At 36.0% G+C, this 20,451-nt stretch overlaps 4 protein-coding genes across 8 annotated transcripts; all 4 read left to right on the top strand.

The window, feature by feature from the left end:
- Positions 1-527: 527 nt before the first annotated feature.
- LOC120090835 (uncharacterized protein At1g01500-like) lies at positions 528-2,377 on the top strand. Its single transcript, XM_090317177.1, has 2 exons — positions 528-563; positions 1,273-2,377. Exons 1-2 carry the CDS (start codon positions 528-530, stop codon positions 2,092-2,094), a joined length of 858 nt encoding a protein of 285 aa, XP_090173303.1. The 3' UTR covers positions 2,095-2,377.
- A 2,533-nt stretch (positions 2,378-4,910) lies between these two features.
- LOC120091127 (Protein phosphatase 2C family protein) lies at positions 4,911-9,083 on the top strand. 2 transcript variants are annotated; one of them, XM_090317850.1, is made up of 6 exons: positions 4,919-5,097; positions 5,600-6,511; positions 6,963-7,287; positions 7,653-7,802; positions 7,918-8,035; positions 8,593-9,083. In XM_090317850.1, exons 2-5 carry the CDS (start codon positions 5,769-5,771, stop codon positions 8,029-8,031), a joined length of 1,332 nt encoding a protein of 443 aa, XP_090173976.1. In that variant the 5' UTR covers positions 4,919-5,097; positions 5,600-5,768; the 3' UTR covers positions 8,032-8,035; positions 8,593-9,083. The 2 variants fall into 2 exon arrangements, with proteins under 2 accessions (XP_038904913.1, XP_090173976.1); XM_039048985.2 differs by lacking the exon at positions 7,918-8,035 and having other exon boundaries at positions 4,911-5,097.
- Positions 9,084-11,109: 2,026 nt separating this feature from the next.
- LOC120091512 (arabinosyltransferase RRA2-like) lies at positions 11,110-14,264 on the top strand. Its single transcript, XM_039049589.2, has 2 exons — positions 11,110-11,673; positions 12,936-14,264. Exons 1-2 carry the CDS (start codon positions 11,506-11,508, stop codon positions 14,049-14,051), a joined length of 1,284 nt encoding a protein of 427 aa, XP_038905517.1. The 5' UTR covers positions 11,110-11,505; the 3' UTR covers positions 14,052-14,264.
- Positions 14,265-14,567: 303 nt separating this feature from the next.
- JAC1 (J-domain protein required for chloroplast accumulation response 1) lies at positions 14,568-19,805 on the top strand. Of its 4 annotated transcripts, none has more exons than XM_090317740.1 (10): positions 14,636-15,324; positions 15,479-16,305; positions 16,390-16,787; positions 16,893-17,001; positions 17,114-17,181; positions 17,418-17,483; positions 17,568-17,645; positions 17,824-18,000; positions 18,372-18,442; positions 19,454-19,805. In XM_090317740.1, exons 1-9 carry the CDS (start codon positions 14,837-14,839, stop codon positions 18,408-18,410), a joined length of 2,250 nt encoding a protein of 749 aa, XP_090173866.1. In that variant the 5' UTR covers positions 14,636-14,836; the 3' UTR covers positions 18,411-18,442; positions 19,454-19,805. The 4 variants fall into 4 exon arrangements, with proteins under 4 accessions (XP_038905512.1, XP_090173866.1, XP_038905516.1 ...); XM_039049585.2 differs by lacking the exon at positions 19,454-19,805 and adding an exon at positions 18,807-18,982 and having other exon boundaries at positions 14,654-15,324; positions 16,375-16,787; XM_039049584.2 differs by lacking the exon at positions 19,454-19,805 and having other exon boundaries at positions 14,568-15,324; positions 16,375-16,787; positions 18,372-18,584.
- Positions 19,806-20,451: the final 646 nt, after the last annotated feature.

Raw genomic sequence — 20,451 nt, 5'->3', positions numbered from 1 at the left:
GGTGCATATCCTGCAACATTCTCATCATCATGCATTTTAAGAGATTCAAATTGAGTTGTCAAGAGTTACAACCTTGACATCTTTACTTTTGATGTTCTGGGCCATAACAAGAATCTCACATGCTTCTTTAGTAGTAACACACGTGTTGATTAACCTAAAAATGTTTTGATCGACACCATTGAAGATAGCATTTAAGGCTCGCGAGTTTTCAAGTGAGGCTTGATCTTCCTTTTCAGACCAGTCCTTTTTAGGCTTTTGATTTACAACCCCATCTTTGTCAATAACTATAGGATGTGACCAACCATTAAGAACCACATCCCAAGACTTGTTGTCAATAGATTAAAAGAATGCAGTCATTTGAGCTTCCAATAAGAGTAAGTTGTCCCATCCAAAACTGTGGGCATGTTGTAGATCCACCTTCCTTAATTGACTCCAATGAAGACTCAATGAACAAGAAGTCAACCCGCTCTGATGCCAATTGAAAAACAAGTGAATCACAATAATACCACAAGCTAGTAAAAATGCTAATGACAAAAGTAAAGGCAAATAGACAGAAGTACAGAGTAAGGAAGATGCACATAGAGATTTATTAACTCAGTTCATTATAATCACACCTACATCTGGGAGCTTTCCACCTAAGTGAAAAAAGATTCACTAAAATGTAATTTAGTTTTTACAACATACATTTCAACTAAGATTACATAAAATTAGTCTACTCATAACTGAGTACTAACGAGCAAGCTAGGCTCTCCCTAACACTGATACTACTTATGATGAGTATGCAAATTTAAGCTCCCCTAAATCTGATGCTACAACAACGACTTTTAAGGAACATAAACTTAAGGAAAGTTGAATATATATAGAGAATTCAATCCATAGTATCCACCTAGTTTTGATTTAATATCCACTACAAGAACTTTGGGCTTTAATGTTGGTTGAAAAAAGTGAAATTGGATGTATAATGTCGGTTTTTTTTTTTATAAAAAAAAGTGGATCTTTAATATCGATTTTAAACCAACATTGTAGGGGTACCTTTAATGTCGGTTTTAAACCGACATTAAAGACCTGCTTAATTTATCCTCTCACTTTCTATTTTCCCCCCATTTTTTTTTATTTCCCTCTTCACTCTCCCCCTATTTTCTTTTTCCTCTCATTCCCACACTTCCCTCTTCAGACCCTATTCTTTTTCACTCCTCTTTTCCAAAACCTTGCCATTCGTCCATCAATCGTGGGTGAAGAGTTTGTCGTGGTGTAGATCTGGCCTCCGTGCAGGTCTGTTCGTCATGCAACCTGCGCCGCCGCACCCAATCGCTCGGATTTTCTGGTCATTTCGCCAGATCTCCTGCTCGTTTCGTCGTCGTTCACGTGTCTCCGCCGGATTTGTTGCTCGTTCCGTCTTCGTTCGCATGTCTCCGTCAGATCTGCTGCTCGTTCGTGTCTCTCCGTGAAGATCTGCTGCTCGTTTGGTATATTTGTGACAATAGAATTTACTACTTTTGTTTTCCAGATACCTCATCGATTTTCTCTTCCGATGATGCCCAATATCTGAGAAAACACCTTTCAGCCTCCAACTCTGCTTCTATTGCCCTTCGTCGTGATCGACTCAACAAGGAATCCTCTGAGGTTACCTATGTTAGCACTGATAGCATTCAAGTCTCGGGCGGTGTGAAGTTTGAGGTGTATGAGAATGAGGATTTGATTCTCTATGGCTCTTTGGAACGAATCGAGGCCAATTGGATTAATGGGAGCGTTGGATTGGAGAAAAATTCAAAGAAGACAAGTTGGATTATGGAATGTTTTATGGCTGCGTGCATGTGTTCGGGTTCCTCGGCCTTTTTCCAGCCTAAACTTGGGGTTTCCTCCCTGGCAATTAAGGTTTATATTGTCGGTTGTTGTTTCGGTATGCCAATGATCTTGACGCAGACAATTCAAGTTAGTCCGCGGCAGAGGAACTTGAGACAAGGTGTCCTAGATGCAATTCCCGAGGATGAAGAAGTTGGAAAGGAGGAGAATGGAAGTAATGGGTTGATTCGGCACCAGAAAGTGCAGGTAAAATGTTGTTCTCCTCTTATAATTTTGTTCTCAATTCTCTAGGCGTTTTGTGAGCTCGGGAATTTTGGGGTTAATCAAGGTGCTCGAGTTTGTAGGTTGCACTATGGTAGTTTGTGGGTTATTCATGCACTATGGTAGTTTTTGTGACAACTTTTGAGATTTGAAGTACATTGTGAGCTAAATTTGCTTATTGATATATGTGTTCTTGAATATTCATTTTTTGGGAATTCTGATAGTTATGTTGAGAACAAGTGGTTGTGAAATATTTTTTGGAGCGTGTTTCTTTGAATAGATTGAAGATAAATTTTTGATTTTGTTGTGGTAGCACCGTTATGTTGCCGAAAATTTTCCATCGTCTTCGTATCTCATATCTAGGTAACCAAGCTTCTCTTCTTCAAGATCTTGAAAAAGAAGATTCTCTCATCTATTGATATCAACTCTTGAGATCTATCTGTTTTTCTTGGAAGAATATATTTAAATTGGCTATTTCCTATTTTTTCTTTTTGTGTATGAGCTGAGAAAGAAAGATTACTAAAATAATGTATCTTTTGTTGTTTCTTCTTCAATATTTAAGACAACTTTGGAAGAGACATGGAAGGCATTGTCGTCGTTCTCGTGTCTCCACCGCACGCGTCACCAGGTTCGTTCTACCCTATACTTTTAATGGTGTTGTTTGTGTGTTTTTTAGGTGTTTGGAAGGGGTGGGGAAGGGATGGATTTATTGCAACAACAAGGGATTCACGTAAAAATTGTTCCTGGTAAGTGCATTTTTTAATGCTTGCAGTTTTAAGCACAGTTTCTAAGTGTTTTCAAGTGACTCTAATGATCTGAAAATTCCTATTTGAGAAGTTATAGTGTGCTTATTTCTCTTTGGACCATATTGGATTAGAATGTAACACTCGTTTATGATTCATGGGTACTATTTATTTGTAGTTTAGATTTGATTCAAGGTGCTTGAGTTTGTGGGTTGCACTATGGTAGTTTGTGGGTTATTCATGCACTATGGTAGTTTTTGTGACAACTTTTGAGATTTGAAGTACATTGTAAGCTAAATTTGCTTATTGATATATGTGTTCTTGAATATTCATTTTTTGAAAATTCTGATAGTTCTGTTAAGAACAAGTGGTTGTGAAATATTTTTTGGAGTGTGTTTCTTTGAACAGGTTCAAGATAAATTTTTTGTTTTGTTGTGGTAGCATCGTTATGCTGCCGAAAATTTTCCACCATCTTCGTATCTCATATCTAGGTAACCAATCTTCTCTTCTTCAAGATTTTGAAAAAGAAGATTCTCTCATTTATTCAACTATTGAGTTTTTTTGTTTTGCAGGTGCAACAAAGAAGTAAAGATTTGGTATCGTAACCTCTTTATGCTTTTTCTTGGGGAACTCTAGATCCAACACATTCACTACAAGAATTTTGCCTTGAATGTACTATTTATGCACATTCCCAATACACACGGTTAGTTGAATATGAATTATGATCACATTTTCACTTTCAATCCTTTGTCTTAAATCTTTATTGTTTGTGATCCTTTGAACAACAGTGGTCAGACAAAGATGCCTATAACCAGACACTACTGAAGTTGGGGGGTCTGTTCAAGAAGAATTATGAAGGGATCCATACTTACCAAGTAGAGAATGACAGTAAACTCATAATGTTTGTAAAATCATAATGTGTAATTTGTGTTTTCAAGGCCTAAATTATTGTACGACCTTTTAAATTATAATTTTATAGCAGAATTTGTGGATTAAATGTAATAGATTTACAATCCATACATGAATAATATGTCATAGCCACAATGTTCGATGATGATGTGTCATGTTATACTTTTTGGCCGAAAAAATGGATCGCAATGGAATTTAAAAAAAAAAAGGACAATGATTGATAAAACGGACAGATTCTGGGCTTCAATGTCGATTTAAAGTGCGTCATTTGATTCTTGGGCTTCAGTTGCAACCGACATTAAAGTCCACTTTAATGTCAACCAACATTAAAGAGCTTTAATGTCGGTTGCAACAGACATTAAAGACATTGTTATTAAAGCCCTTTAATGTCAGTTTAAAACCGACATTAAAGACAATCGACATTAAAGGGCTTTAATAACACTATCTTTAATGTCGGTTTAAAACCGACATTAAAGCCTGAAATTCTTCTAGTGATCTTATAAGTTTCCTTAACACTCGATAATTATAACATAATAATAAATTGAGGCTAACGGCCAGAGATGGGAAACAAGGAGTTATATGAGATTAGTGGAGGTGTAGTAAACTAGCTCGAATTAATATTATATTTACATTATTGACACATTTTTCTGTTTCATAAGTTTATATGATAAAATCAAATATTAAAACACTCTTTTTATGTCAATATCAAATCTATGGACCTATAAAAAAAAGTAACCACAATCTTTTCTAGTACAACAAGTGGATGATGGGAGATTAAACATCCGACCTTTAGTAAGGGAAAAAATCCATTTCATGTCCCCATTATATTTTAGTACAAAACAAAGGAGGAAAATAAATGTTTAAATAATACTTTTTTTCCTCTCTATATTTGTAAAATTAGGGTTCCTTTCAAAAATAAAATAAAGATAAGGGGCATTTGTGCCCCCAAACTGATTTGTTGAAAAGACGTTTAGCCGATAATAATAAGCCACTCTCTCATGCTCGTTTCCTAAGCCACCAGACGGCTCCACCACTAACAACCAGCAAAAGACGACCAATGGATTGGCTCCTTCAGTTACCAAAATACCCTCACCGAGATTCGGAACCGAGGTATTAGAACCAAGACATTTTCGTAAAATACCACCTTTACCCCTCGACTCGAGCGTTAAGACCGGTCAACGTCAAACAAACGATACAGCGCCGAGCGTGTTAATACTACTAAATCTTGACTTCATTATATAATGATAAAATAAATAATCCCAATTTCGAATCCATTCAAGCGTTAGGGTTTTCACTTAGCGAAATTTCTGGATTCCATCTTATTTTCCTCTCTCGATTCTGGTATGCTACACAGGGGCTGAGCCCCTACCTAATTACGAAGGTTTGTTTCTTCAATTCTGACCTGTAGAAGTTTTATCCAGGTTGCTAGAATTAGGGTTTCCATTTAATTTGTTTGTGATTGACATGGGAGAGTGAGATTCCGTAGTTGCCATTTTGTTCTTTTCTTTTTCCCGTATTTTCGGCGGCTTTACATCTACTTTTGGGTTTTCATTTCTGGATATGTGCGTTATGGTTTATCTTCATTTTTGTGTTAATGATAAGTCTACGTATTTACGGTTTTTAAGGACCGCTCTTGTGCGTTTCAACTTTCAATTAGTTCTTGGGTCGTCAATGAATGTTTTCTAGAAGAGAGGAAATTATTTGACTTAGTGGTGTTTAAATGTTTATAACTGAAGTACTGTTGTAGCAAGGATTTATGCTATCAAATTCTCTATACATGCGATCGGGTGACGGTGATTTTAGAATAGGGTTTTAACCTGATTGAGTTTGTAATAGACTTGGCCATGTTTATGTACCCATTTGGTGAAATTTTGACTTTGCAGGTTATAATTTTCTGGAAAACATGCTGATTTGGGGAAGTGTACTATGCATCTAGTTATCTGAAGATAGATGTGCTGGGAGGAATGATATTTTTTCTCATACAAAGTTGTAGTGGTTGCGTCCTGTGCAGGAGAAGAATCAAAGTGAGGCCCTTCTGTTTAAGGGGCTAATATGCCATCTTATATGTCAAAACTACGAGGGCCAGTTAAATTTCTAGGGTGGGAAGGTGGATTGAAAAGTTCACTGGAGCTGCTTTTGGGGAATCAGAAACTATTGTGTGGCAATTCTAATCTATTTCACTCGGTTCCTTATTCCTCACTTACAGAGTTGCATGCTCTCTTAAGACCTGACGCTATTTCTGGTGCTAGTTCAGAGCTAGTTAATCACCGGAGGAGTATCTCAGTTCTTGGGGCAATTTCTCGCACATTTTCTATTCCATCAGTGTCAAGCCCTGCATTGCAGACTTGTGGATATCATATTGATTGTGCCATTGCTGAATCCTATCAATATTCAACTCACAGCAAGTGTCAAGATAAACCAATGGCTGCTTGTGGTTCTAGAGCTACACTTGGTGAATGTTCTCTTGATAATTTAAGTTTTAGGAATGCTGCGTACTTGTCTCCTTCAGCGATCAGTGCTGGTATTTGTTTTAACAGTAGAAGTGTTGATAGCTGTCGGAAAGCCAGTATGAGTTTGAAAAATCAAGAGCAGCCTAGCAATAGTGTTATATATGGATACTTCACTTACAACGTTGCAAAAAGGTTTTGCAGTAGTTACCTACAAACTGTGTCAGGTGTAAGAGATCTTCATAGTTCATCAACTTCTCAGTTTGCTGCTGGTTCTGCTCCCAATGTGTCATTTGATAATTCTGCACGGGAGGAACAACTTGCCAATTCAACTGATTCATCTGAACAGTATGTTCTATACTAAATTTCTTCATTTAAATAAAAAATATTATAGTTTAATTTCATAATTAACTTTGGTCTTAACTTACAAGATTGATTGTATATAAATGTTATTGTCAAACGGACTTGTTCTTGCCTCAGGGATTGAAATAATCCCCCGTGGACTTGAATGGTTTGGAGAAATGTGTCATATTCATTTTGTTATTTGGTCATTCCTTTCTCATTGCTCCAACTATTGAGGAAAAATTGTGAATAATAGGTAGTTTGTTCTTGCTTAGTCAACATTTTTTTTTGTTATCTGGTTAAAATGAATCCATGGTTTTATGAATAATCTAACTGTTTTTTATTGTTTTTTTAAAATCTAATTATGGAACTCTTGTATTTGCTCAGTATGCTGAGGGCCCCTTCCCTTTTTCGGAGTGTTCTTCTTTATTTATAAATTTCCTACTGTTCTTAACAGGAAGATCTCGATGGGCAAATCATTGAAACTGGTTTCTGGATCATGCTATCTACCCCATCCCGATAAAGAAGATACTGGTGGAGAGGACGCTCACTTTATCTGTGTAGATGAACAAGCTATAGGGGTGGCTGATGGTGTCGGTGGTTGGGCAGATCTTGGTGTCGATGCTGGACAGTATTCCCGAGAACTCATGTCTAATTCGGTTAACGCAGTTCAAGAAGAGCCCAAGGGCTCAATTGATCCAGCTAGGGTCTTGGAGAAGGCTCACTCGAAAACAAAAGCCAAAGGTTCCTCCACTGCTTGTATCATAGCGCTTACAGAACAAGTATGTTGTTTCAATTGATACCATCACTCTTTATAAGTTTGATTGTAGGAAGTTGTTTGAGGGCTTGAAAGGTGGAGAGTGGAGACCGATCATATTTCAGTTGAGACCAAATTTCCTGTTTTGAATCTTTATATCCCTGATTTGGCACAATTATTTCCTTGATCAAAATAATGGAGGTTTCTATTTATTTGGAACTGTAACATTAGCTTAATACTTCTCATTTATAATGTAATAATATTTGCCAATAATTTTAGCTAGTTTCTGTACAAGTACTTGCTCGTATATTTCATCTTGCAAGGATGGTTGGCAGTTCTTTTGTTTTATTACTACTGCACAATGGGTAATAGTGTGAGACATCACTGCAGGGTCTCCATGCAATCAATTTAGGAGACAGTGGATTTATGGTGGTTCGGGATGGATGCACTATCTTCAGATCTCCAGTGCAGCAGCATGATTTTAACTTCACATTTCAATTGGAGAGTGGAAACAATGGAGATTTGCCTAGCTCTGGACAGGTTAATATGCTCATCGGCTTCTTTGCCATCTGTAGTTGTCTTTCCTGTTCTGATTTAGGAATTGGTCATATTTTTAGTGAGTTAAATAATATATGTATTGATGCTTTTATGTCAGATTAATTGTCCCCTTCCCTTATATCAATCTGCCATTCAAGATAACAATAATACGAAAGGTAGTTCCTCTCCTCACAGAAACCTATATAAATATGCGAAGAACCTCATAGATTAAACAGGTTTGTGACTTCCTCACATATGGTTAACTTTAACTTGAACAGATTTAATTTGAAGTCCATACTACCAAATAATATCACGAATTAGAAAAACTCCACCAATTATGGTATAGATCTTGGGACTGCTTTGCAAATGATCGTTATTTTGAGTAAAAATTGATATAAGTGGGCTTTTTTCCTCGAACTGCTTAAATCTCACTTAGTTTTTTGTTATTTCGTTTTAACTACTATATACCAATGAAAATGACCTGGGAACTACTATTCCGAAGGTCCTAGTATGAGTTGGGGGAATAAGCATATTGTCTTCCCCCGCTCTGCTTGTGGTACATCTTTTACATTTCCACGTTAATAAGGGAAGAGAAAAGGACAAGTGTAGTGTGCTCGTAATTATTTGTTGTTTGTTTTTTTCCCAGTTCATGCTTCACAATCTTGAAAGATTGAATGGTTTTGTTTGTAGAATGCTATATTTTTCAGAAATAGAGTGAACAGAGTTTGCAACCTTTCAAAAATGGGAGGTCATTTACTTATTTATTTTGATGGGATTTTTTAAACTTGTTCAGGTTTTCTCGGTCCCTGTTGCTCCTGGAGATGTCATAATTGCTGGCACCGATGGACTCTTTGATAACTTGTACAACAATGAGATCACTGCAGTGGTGGTTCATGCCATGAGAGCAGGCTTAGGCGCTCAGGTGACTGCCCAGAAGATAGCTGCTCTTGCACGCCAACGAGCTCAAGATAAAGACCGACAAACACCTTTCTCCACTGCCGCTCAAGATGCTGGGTTTCGCTATTATGGAGGCAAACTTGATGACATCACCGTTGTTGTGTCGTATGTCACGAGCTCTAACGATAAGTGAGTGCCATGAATTGTCTTCTCATATACCTGCATCTGGAGGCTTGTGTATATAATCTTTGCAGCATAACCATTAACAATGCTTATTGTATTTGAGCATTTCATTGAACCGTCTCAACTCTTTGCATGTTGAAGAGTGGATGACCTCTTTTGTTAGTGAAAAATATCAGAGGCGTGAGCCATCCCCAAGTTTGAGCACTTGTTTCTCTGTTTTCTACTTCCATCTCAAACCTTTTGTTGCTCGTCTGATGCATAATTGAACGAGATCAAAGTTCAAGGGTTTTATTTGATTGTTCTTTACTCCCTGTTTTCCACGGTACATAGCTAGAATTCAGTTTTTTTCCCCCTCTAAATATTTTATTATTGGAAAACTATTTCAATCAAATGGTTGAATTCTGACTGGCGGCTCCAATGTGGGGGTGGTTACCATGACGGTGATCAGTGTGACTTTTCTTTTTAGTCTGGTCTAGTTTCGAGTATTATACATTTTGATTTCTATATTTGAAGGTTTAAACTTTTAACATCAAATTTTCACTAAATTCATTTTTTATATTTAGTGTTAATATATGTTTTAAAAACTATAATTAATCAAGTTTGACTATAATTCATCCCTTTTCAAATTAAATTTAAAATTTTACTTTATAATTATTTTTAATTAATTAACAGATATTGACATTTATGATTGAAAGTGAGTATTTAATGGAAATTAAGATTAAAAATGTACAATCTTGAAGTTTAGGGATTAAATTAGAGCAAAATTTAAATGTGATGGATAAAATAATAGCATTTTGAAATTTAGTAACCAAATTGAAATTAAATTCAACATAAGAATCAAATGTGTAACATTTTGAAATTTAAGGATCAAATAAAAATAAGACAAAAAAGATGTTGGGGGCTGCATTGATGAGAGGCTTAACTCTCATTTATTATTCTTCTTATTTGTTACTAATATTGGGCCATATAAATTGATAATTTACGATTGCTTTCAGCATCGGGTACCTGATCGTTGCTCAATATTTCTATAAACGTTCTACATATTGTGGAAGTTCGTTGTAAAACAGTGATCGAGTTATTTATTATATAATAACAATTGCTCAAAATTCTTTGGATACTAGCAAATAAATGAAATAGAATTGTATTGATACTTAAGAGACCTAAGACATTTCATTTCAGTTATGCTTAATTTTTTTTCTTTTTTTATACCTTTTGAATAGTGTGTTTCATTTTCCTTTCCAAATATTACATCAGGTTTGAAAGGTGAAAATTCAGACATACTAAAAAAAAAAAACCAAAGAGGTACATGTCATTTTATTTTATATATAAAAATTAATATACGCTATTTTTTAGAGTATGGAAGTTATAATCCATTCAAGTATAGGTTGGTAAGTAAAATGGATTTAACTACCTTAATTTAGCCCCCACTTATATACATATATTATTCTCTCCTCCATGTATATTCTCTCATTTATGCGTCATTTCTTCCTCCTTCCTCTCTTTTTTCCTTGGCATGGGTGATCCTGCGATGGAGTAAACACGGAATGACAAGAACAGTGATGACAGACTTGGAGCGGATGACGACAATGACGAATTTAGAGCAAATGAACAATGACAGCGAACTCAAAATAAATGAATGCTGACGGCAGACTCGGAGTAGGCAAACAACAGACCTGATTTAACTTTTAGTTTTTTCCTATTTTTTATATATACGATGATATATATGTACTTTTTTTAGCTTCGGTATGAAATTTGATATATATTATGGTACATGTATTCGTTTATTTGATATAAACTGTAGTATATTTCATATATTGGTTAGAATATTTTTAAATACCTAACAAAATGTTCTAAGATATGTTTAAAATAACCATAAATCCGTTAAAAATGTTTTAAGGTATACTTAAAATAACCATTAACCCATCAAAAAAGCCAATAAGTTATAGGTGAAAACCAGCGTAAATAGAATTTCATTAAATGCATTTTTTTTTTTCAAATTGAGTAATGGAAAAGAAGTTTACAATACATTTATTTTCTCTCTCCAATTTATAAATGAGAAAAAATATATTAAATATATTTTATCCTCTATAATAAATGTATTAAAAAAAATAAAAAATTTATGAAAACTCCATAGATCTTGTTTGACAACTGGGGGATCCTCAACTAGGCCGAGGCCCAGAAGGGATATTGAATCTTAGTATTGAAAATGGAGGCCTTCATGAGTGAGACCAAGCCGAGTCCATTTTAATGGCTGCTCATAAATTCAGCAGAGGTCCAATGTTAGGGACAGTAATGACGGAAAGCAAAGCAACTGAAAAGAACGACAAATAACAACATTGGATCTTCTTCTTCCTCTCCTCTCTCTACCTCTACGCCCATCTCTTTCCCATTTTTCTCTCCCTTCCTCCTCTTCCAACTCACACATAATCAAAGTCAGCGCTTCCTCTCCCTCTTCCCAATTCCGATTACCAATATTTCTGCTACTCCACGATAATCCGAAACAACCCCATTTTCATTTCCATTTCCATGGATTCCTAACGAAACGCCCAATCCTCAATTCGAACAAGATTCTCTACTCTGCCCTGCCCTGCTTCTTCACTAACTCCGAACTGCCCCTCATTTCTCTATGGCTGGTCGTAAGGACAAAGCTCAATCAACTCGCGTCTCTCGAGTTCTCATCGCCATCGTAATCGGTGTTCTTCTTGGCTGTTTTTTTGCTTTCTTCTATCCTCATGGTCTTTTCGCCTCTGATCTGCCTATCCAGAACCGTCGACTCGGGAAATCCGAGTTTCAGGTTTGCTGCTTCTTGCCCTAATTTCGGTTTTCTGTACGATTCTTGATTATATAAATACCCCATTTGATTTCCCATTTATTGTTGCTGATTGCGACGTGAATCTGAATTGGCATGTATATTTTTAGGTTCCAAGTGTTGTTGGCTGTTGGTTGTACTTTATAGTCTTTCTTATACATCCTATAAATAAATAAGATTTATTATTATTATTATCTTTTACCTTGTGGAGTGTGAGTGAAGTTTATGTTTTGGGTTGAGTTGAGTTACCAAATCTAGAATTAATATATGATAAAGTTAGTAAATTGGTATTTGTGGTGCAGAGTTGTAAACTAATGTAAGGAGAGAAAGAGTAGAAAATAGAATTCTTCGATAAATGTATAAATTTTAATAGGAAATACTGTTGAAGTTTGTAAGGTTGGTTATTTAACACCGACTTATAAATTCGGTTGACACTGCTTGATTTTTGTGCTCTTTTCTAATTGAGTAGTGAAATTAACACAGTTAAATTTTTATGTTTTTGAAAGATTTCTCGATAGTATGTTCATTGTTGTAGCTGGATCAGTTCCTCTGTGGCGGTGACCTTTTAGCTATGTTTGTATTTTCACGGTTGGGTTTGTGTATTTCTGTGGGACCTAGAATGGCATGACAGTAGCCTAGAATGGTGTTGCGATCTTTTTGTTCTAAATATTTTATCTAAAAGTTAGTTTTGAAACGTTAATGAGAGGTCAATGATAATATTACAATTTTTAAAGGAATACGAATATCTATGAAACAAGAGATAAAGTTCAGGATTTTCTTTATATTAGAAATATCAATTTCAATGTAATGGAATTAAACGGTCGAGGTCAAAATTCGCTTACTGAAGTAAAGTATCCAGTAAAAACAAAATCTTCAAGTTTGGATAATTCTGAACATTTCTATATGCCAAAATATTACATGAACAGTGGATACTAAACTCAGTTCAGTCTCTTTTTTTCCCCAATTAAGAATCTAATCATCTTATCCAGTTTATATTTAGCTTTATTATGCTGTGCCTTGATCTAAATTGTGTAAGTTTGAATGTGCTTGGAGTCTTAACTCAATTTGGACTTGGCTTTGAATGTTTGTTGCAGGAATCATTTGTTTTGTTTTCTTAAAACTTACTTAGAAGTTGAAAGTTTAACTGCACTATTTGATGGAATCTTTGATCTCTTAGAGATCATGAAAGAAACTTTTTGTACATCCTTAATTTCTGTTTTTTTCCCTTTTTTCCCCTTCTTTTACAGGTTCAGTCTTCTTCCCCCTGTGAATCTTCAGACCGGTCCAAGAACCTTAAAGCCAATGTCGTTTCAATGTTAGAAAAGAACTCCCTGTTGGAGAAGCATATCAAGGATCTTACAAGGGAGCTGAAGATAGTAGAACAATTAAAAGATCATGCTCAGAAACAATATCTGGCGCTTGGTGAAAATCACAAAGCTGGTCCATTTGGTACTGTCAAAGGTCTTAGAACCAATCCGACTGTTATCCCCGATGATGCTGTGAATCCTCGATTGGCAAAGCTCCTAGAGAAAGTTGCTATTCAGAAAGAGCTGATTGTGACACTTGCAAATTCTAATGTAAAACCCGTGTTAGAGGTTTGGTTTACCAGCATTCAAAAGGTCGGTATACGCAATTATTTAGTCGTGGCTCTGGACCACCAGACCGAAGAATTCTGCATCTCCCGTGATGTTCCTGTCTACAAGAGAGATCCAGACAATAGCATCGATTCGGTTGGAAAGCAAGGAGGCAACCATCAAGTCTCTGCATTGAAGTTTCGCATTCTGAGGGAGTTCTTGCAACTTGGATACAGTGTTCTTCTCTCAGACGTCGATATAGTCTACTTGCAGAACCCTTTCAATCATCTTTACCGGGATTCGGATGTGGAGTCGATGAGTGATGGTCATAACAATATGACAGCTTATGGATACAACGATGTATTTGATGAACCTGCCATGGGTTGGGCTAGATATGCCCACACTATGAGAATATGGGTTTACAACTCTGGTTTCTTCTTCATTAGGCCTACACTTCCTTCATTGGAGCTTTTGGATCGCGTCGCTACTCGGCTTTCTCAAGAACAGGCATGGGACCAAGACGTTTTCAATGAGGAACTCTTTTACCCTTCTCGTCCTGGACGTGATGGGCTTCATGCCTCCAAGAGAACCATGGACATGTATCTCTTCATGAACAGTAAAGTACTGTTCAAGACTGTTCGAAAGGATCCAAAATTGAGACAGTTGAAACCTGTCATTGTTCATATAAATTACCATCCTGACAAGTATCCTAGAATGAAGGCTGTTGTCGAGTTCTATGTCAACGGTAAGCAAAATGCTCTGGATCCTTTCCCAGATGGTTCTGAATGATGGAAAACACCCTTCCAGCCACGTTATTACAGAGAACAATTGTACAAGGAAGATACATTTTGATAATCTCTAAAGAAAAACACATCAAAACATTCACTGTTCTTTCCTTTTCCAAGGTTTTTGTCAATTTACTTTTGTAAGAACATATGTAATGATATAGCTGAAATTGATAAACTTTATGATCTGCAAGAGGAAATTTTCCTTCACTTCTTACATCTGGGTCTACATTCTTGTTGTTTCATGTGTTTTTAAGGCTGCTTACGCATGTAATGCTGCCCATAATGTTCAACCAAACATGTTCTGCCAGTGACAATCTCGATTGTGATGACAGCTTGTCTTTCCTAACTTTTGGCTGTGTCTGTAGGGACTTTCCAATTAATGAACATCACAAAAAATTTCAGATTAATGGTCACCATGAGAATTTTAATTGGCTGATGCTGATGCTCTGCGCAGCCTAATTCCAAAATCCCAGCCTAATAATCCTTCTTTATTTGGCTTTGAGCTTTTCTCTTATCCACAAAATCAAATCTTCTCCAACGGCTTTGTGTGGCCTTTAATTCCCAGATGACTTTTTCATCAACCCCACTTCTGTCTTCGTCTGTGTTTTCGTTTTCAATAAGCTCCTCCGCTGAATCCCTGTTCTTTACTCCTTCAATTTCCTCTGCAACTGTTTCAAGAGATTCTGAGTTAACCCATGGAAAAAAAACTGGCGGGTTCGCCATTCCCGCCATTTGTTATTTGAAATTCGGAATTGGTTAGATGGGGTTTTATTAAAAGGGAAGAAAATGGAGAATTTATCGCAGAGAGAGAGCATTCTTTTGGGTTATTCGCTTCAGAGATCATTCACTAACCCTTCTTCATCGCCGAGAGCTTCTAATCGGAACTCAGACGATGTTGATTTTCACGACGTGTTCGGTGGTCCTCCGAGGAGGCGGTCATCGGTTCATGAAACGCGGTATAGCTTCTCCGAGACAGGGGATTCCTTTGCACTGAAAGGCGGCGATGATGAAGCACTGCCCGGCCAGGGTGGCCCCTGGTCCGGTTTGAATGAGAAACCGGTGTTTGGAGAAGAAGGTGTACACGGGCGGCGATTTCCGAGCAATGATTTTTACGATGATATATTTAAAGGCGATGACTCGGTGAATTCTTCTCCTCGCCGGCATGAGCGTGACATTTTCTCTTCCATTCCTGGTTCTAGGGTTCTAAGTCCGGCTAGACCTCTTCCGCCGCCGGCAGAACCCTTCGGAAGTTCTTCCCTCCCTGCACAATTAAGGTTCTTCTTCCCTCCCCTGGTCCGGTTTGAACGTATGCCTCGTTGTTTCTGGTTCTGATGTTCTTGGGGATATGGCTGCGTTGTGTTTGTTTCTTCTTTATGTGCATCGGGTATTTGTTAATATCTTGCTTCTGGTTCTTTCTGTTTGTGGCAGCCTACCATCCAGAATGGCCAAAGGGACCGATTTACCGGCATTCGGATCGAGCTCGTTAAGAAACAAGGATGTTGTTTTGAATGGAAGTCATACGAATTCTCCTAGGTTCACTCTTTCTAGATTTTCTTCTAGCACCTCGAGCAATCGTTTCGAGGATCTTAAAACTGATTACAATTTGTCGGACCGGACTTGTGTTTTGTCATCTGAATCCCAAGAACATGGCAGTGAGGGAGCATCGTCCTTCAAAAAACCTGATAATGCTTTGAGTGGGAACAGTTTAACGAAAGGAGTAGAAGATGGTTTAGAAGAATCAAATGGTGGTGGTCCATTTCAGTTCCATTTCTCAATTTACAAATGGGCAAGCAAAGGGGTGCCTCTGATGATGCCATTGAGAGGGAACGGGTCGAGATTAAGAGAAAAGACTTTGCTTAGAAAAAGCTCGAGCTCGACCGATAGGGTAGTTAAGTCGAAAAATGAAATGCATTCCCCAACATCGACTATACAGACTATTGATTTTCCTCCTGTTTTTCATGAAACGACGAAGGTCGATGATGAAAAGGGAACAGGTTTACTGCCTTACATAGATGTTGATCAAAGACTAAGCTCATCCGCACCTTCAGAAAACTTGAGCAGGCAAAGTTCTCGTAAGGATGTTGGCAGGGATAATAATATCGATCATCAAACGGAAAAAGAGAAACCTCATTCTTTGCCCGAAAAAGTTCCAAGTGAAAGTTCAGAGAAAAAGATGATTTCGACGACAATCGAAGATCAAAAGAATGAGGCTAAATCTCTAAGCTCCTTTCTTCTCTACAGTGACAGTGAACAGAGTATGTTCTGTTGCAAGACAACTTTTTTCGTGTTCGTATTATGTCATTCTAACAACTAGTTTGAATTAGTTTCATTTCATGCAGGTGAAGAGGGGATAGCCAAAGAGTATCGTAAAGGGGAAACCATGGCGAAAAGTGACATGAAATCATCAATTCTTTCTGATTTAAGTAGTAGCCCAAAGAAACAGGACAAACAAACTTCACTGAGAAATTCCAAAGTGAAAAAACCAACTCCCCCAAGTTCAGACATGGAATCTGGGCATAACATTAGCAGAAAGAAAGTTGGTGGAAAAATTTCAGAGTTTGTTAAGCTTTTCAACCAAGAACCTGCGTCGAGACCCCGAGAAGTAGTTAATTTAGAAAACGACAACTTTACAATGAAACAGGAAAGTGCTTCAAAAGCTCAAACAGAAGCAATTGTCAATAAAATAAGGAAAGATGAGAAGCCCAAGTTGAATAGTAACACAGATGCTTCCATCAAGGTGAGTAACTGTGAGAAATTAACCAGCCACTCTCTTTCACACCATTGAAGTTAAGAATTTGCAAGTCAATTATTATTTATGGACCTTAATTTTCAATCTTTGTAGGGAGATGATGTTTCCAAGCAGTCAGTGGATGATCACTCTTCTAAAAAAACTGCTAGCAACAGAAGTAGCTTTGCTTCTTCCAAAGAGAGTAGTCCAGCTCCAAACACTGGTTAGTCATGCTTCTGTGCTGTGTACTTGATATTTTTCTGTCCGAGAGGAAGTAGCCGTACTCGTGGTTTTTTCAATCATCCATTTCATAACATATTACTTCTCGATGTCAGTTCACGTTCCCGATGTCGCAAAGTCTACAGTTCCAGACGTGGAGGAGCCCTTCCAGGACAATTTCTCAGTATGTTTATCCTTGTGGAAATGAATTTTCGGTATTAAGTCGGTTCTATCTACTATTCTGCTCACAAATTTGTTAGAAACCAAAGTGTTTGTTTCTCTCTCTCTTAATCCCTAGAGAGGAGTATAAAATTATGCATCGATTATATTCGCATATGAAACGTGAAATGGTGTGTCAAATGCTTTGCATCAATCAATGGCTAACAATCTAAGGATCTGATTTAGTTAGTTTCTGAACAGGTAAAAGAGCTACCACAAGACTACAGCAACTCCGCAGAAACAAACAATGGTCGTGAAGAACTACAAGTAATGCATCTCACATTGAATACATGTATTGTGTTTATTGCAACACATGATGAGGTAAGCTGATAAGAACTTCTTACGATGCAGGCGATCGAGACTAAAATACGGCAATGGTCAAACGGGAAGGAAGGGAATATACGTTCACTGCTGTCAACTTTGCAATATGTGAGTCTGTTATCTTATTAACTCCGTTGGCTGCCAAGCAATTTGAATACTCTGGGATTGCCTTGCTTCACCAATAAGAACCTTTCCTGTCAATCGGATTGTTACATTTGTAGTTCGTTCTTGAGATCTACGCTCGACATTCTTCAATTTCTATAAACTGTTGTTGGCTGTATGCAAGGTTCTTTGGCCTAAGAGCGGATGGAAACCTGTTCCTCTCGTTGATATAATCGAAGGGAATGCAGTCAAAAGATCTTATCAGAAAGCTTTGTTATATCTACACCCTGATAAGCTACAACAGAAGGGTGCTTCATCAGATCAAAAATATATTGCAGCAAAAGTTTTTGAAATATTACAGGTATTCAACTTTACTTCCATATAAAAAATTTACAACCAAACATGAATTCTGTCTTAAAAGGGTATTTTAGTCCAATGATATGATAAAACAATTATACTTCTACAAACTTTGAAACCATTCTATCTTGTAAATGCTTCTTTATACATTGCTTTTGATTTGTTATGCGAAGCTAAAAAATTGGAATCATGTTTCTTTTTTAGTACAATAACATGTGGAGGTGAAAATTCGAACACTTGACCTTTAGGTTGATGATATATTACGTTAGCTATTAGAGTTATAGACGGAGGGGGATTTCCGATTCTAATATCTATTGGTTTCATTTGTGTTAATGAGAGTTTAACAGTTGGATGTTAATCTTTGGATTGGTGTAGGAGGCTTGGACTCATTTCAATACGCTGGGAGAATTGTGATATATCGGCAAAATGGAAGGGAAGGAAATGAGGTGAACACAAAAGAGGCGCTTTTTAAGTGCCATTTGCAATTTGTATACATACAAAATCGAAATGTCCTTTAATAAAGAAAAATAATTTAAATAATTTCTTATTTTTAGAATCAATTATAAAATATTACTTTTCATTGTTTTATTACACAATCATCAATGATCACTTTAGGAAATAAATTTATGGTTAAATTACAAATTCAATATCCAAACTCATTGATCGTAATGGTATTTGACATTCATGAGCATTTAAAATCCATCAATTAGGGTCAATCTTTATTCGTTTGATGTTAACTTGAATATGACTTAACTAATCAATACACATATTATTGACCAAATAATCAACCTTGTCAAATGTGCTTTGTAGGACGATTCACTTCCTATAACACTATAAAAGAGTACACCACAACAAGAACAGAGTGGAAGAAAACATTGTGTGATGGGAGTACTAAAATTCTTTGTACATCATATATTTCATAAATGTCTTAGATTTTGAATTATTTTGTCAGGAGTTTTCAATTTTAATTTTAGACCAATTTAATATTTTCACAATTATTTCAAAAAATTTTAAATATTTAATTATTTCCTTATTATCATTTTTTAAGTTTGATTTTGATTTTTTTATTTATTACTTATGGTTGATATTCATTTAATGCATAAAAATTCAAATTAATATTTCCTTCATTTGAAGAGATTTTACTTATTTTCTTTCATATTTCTAACTAAAAATTGATCACTTCTCTATTGATATCTCAAGTTTATGTCAAATATACTGGAAAATATAAATATATATCGCACATATCATGGTTTACTTTTTGGTACGCTTACAAATATATTGAAAAAATGTATATATTATTCGGTATATAAAATGATGTATTGTACAAATTGTCCATGTACTTATTAAATGTATTTTGTTTATTTAAAAAAAAATTGAAATATATATCGAAATATATTGTATTGTATATATCAAATATACCTTGTTATCTCTTTAAAAAAAAAAAAAAATTGTGTTAGGTTTCAGAAAGAAGACCATTTTGGAAAGTTGATGACCAGAGCTAATTAATTTTTCTGGATTTGGGCCATAAATAGATGGGCTTGGCATCTGGAGATTTAAAATAGAAGCCCAAGAATAGGGGATCGGATGGGCTGAAGTCCACAAAACGAAGACCATTAAGAGGGATAGATAGATCCATTAAATCAAATTTAAATTTAAAGGAAAAAAACAAAAAAGTTGATGATATTTCAGTGGAGGCGATGAGGTAGCCGTTGGTTACCCACTATTGATGTTCTTTTTCGTGTGCTTTCTCTTTTTCTTTTCTTTTTTAAAACTTATTTTTGAGAAACGGCAAAGGAAATTGGCCAATTACAACGCGACACCTTCTATTTTCCACATCACCCAAACTGACTATGACGCTTTGCCTAAGCCATAATCCCAACGTCCCTTTTTTCCTCTTTTTCCATTTATACCCTTTCCTAATTCCATTTATGCCCTTCTGCATTTTTGCATTGCAAGTCATCTTTTTCATTTTTAAATTCTCGACAAAATCCTATTCAAGTTTCCTTCCTTTTTTTTCTTTGTTTTGGGTTCAATTCTTATATTTAGTCTCTCCATTTGGAGATGTTTGTGTTGAATATTAATTCTTATGCCCTACATTTGTTAGATTAAAACAAAAAATTTATGATTTTTTTCTACAATATGTGGGATAAAATTGAACTTTTGACTTTGAGATTGATAAGACTAACAATCAATTAAGTTATGCTCATTTTGATAAAATAAAAGTAATTTAAAGTGTGTTTGGGAGAAAGACTAGTGTTTTTATTCCCCAATTAGCTACATCAACACTATTTCAAAACTCTCATTTGTACAATATTTACTATTTGGTACAGTTTTTACTATTTTACCTTCATCGATTTTTTATTATTTGCTACCGTGTTTACTATTTTCTTCTCAAATTAAAATAGTTTCCACCTCAAATACATACTATTGTAATCAAAACTAAAATAACCTACAC

This window comes from Benincasa hispida, chromosome 9 (assembly GCF_027475165.1).
Source record: "Benincasa hispida cultivar pf3 chromosome 9, pf3_genome.v1.1, whole genome shotgun sequence".
Classification (NCBI taxonomy): domain Eukaryota; kingdom Viridiplantae; phylum Streptophyta; class Magnoliopsida; order Cucurbitales; family Cucurbitaceae; genus Benincasa; species Benincasa hispida.
The sequence above is the reverse complement of the archived record's forward strand: the minus strand, read 5'-3'. Positions and strand labels throughout refer to the sequence as shown.

Bases quoted from the DNA above. Each gene is read 5' to 3' on its own strand.
- LOC120091127 (XM_039048985.2), top strand. From the start codon at position 5,769: ATGCCATCTTATATGTCAAAACTACGAGGGCCAGTTAAATTTCTAGGG. The intron at 7,288-7,652 runs GTATGTTGTTTC...ACATCACTGCAG, and splicing joins TCATAGCGCTTACAGAACAA to GGTCTCCATGCAATCAATTT. The intron at 7,803-8,592 runs GTTAATATGCTC...AAACTTGTTCAG, and splicing joins ATTTGCCTAGCTCTGGACAG to GTTTTCTCGGTCCCTGTTGC.
- JAC1 (XM_039049585.2), top strand. From the start codon at position 14,837: ATGGAGAATTTATCGCAGAGAGAGAGCATTCTTTTGGGTTATTCGCTT. The intron at 16,306-16,374 runs GTATGTTCTGTT...AGTTTGAATTAG, and splicing joins CTACAGTGACAGTGAACAGA to TTTCATTTCATGCAGGTGAA. The intron at 17,484-17,567 runs GTAATGCATCTC...CTTACGATGCAG, and splicing joins ATGGTCGTGAAGAACTACAA to GCGATCGAGACTAAAATACG.
- LOC120090835 (XM_090317177.1), top strand. From the start codon at position 528: ATGACAAAAGTAAAGGCAAATAGACAGAAGTACAGA. The intron at 564-1,272 runs GTAAGGAAGATG...GCCTCCGTGCAG, and splicing joins CAAATAGACAGAAGTACAGA to GTCTGTTCGTCATGCAACCT.
- LOC120091512 (XM_039049589.2), top strand. From the start codon at position 11,506: ATGGCTGGTCGTAAGGACAAAGCTCAATCAACTCGCGTCTCTCGAGTT. The intron at 11,674-12,935 runs GTTTGCTGCTTC...CTTCTTTTACAG, and splicing joins TCGGGAAATCCGAGTTTCAG to GTTCAGTCTTCTTCCCCCTG.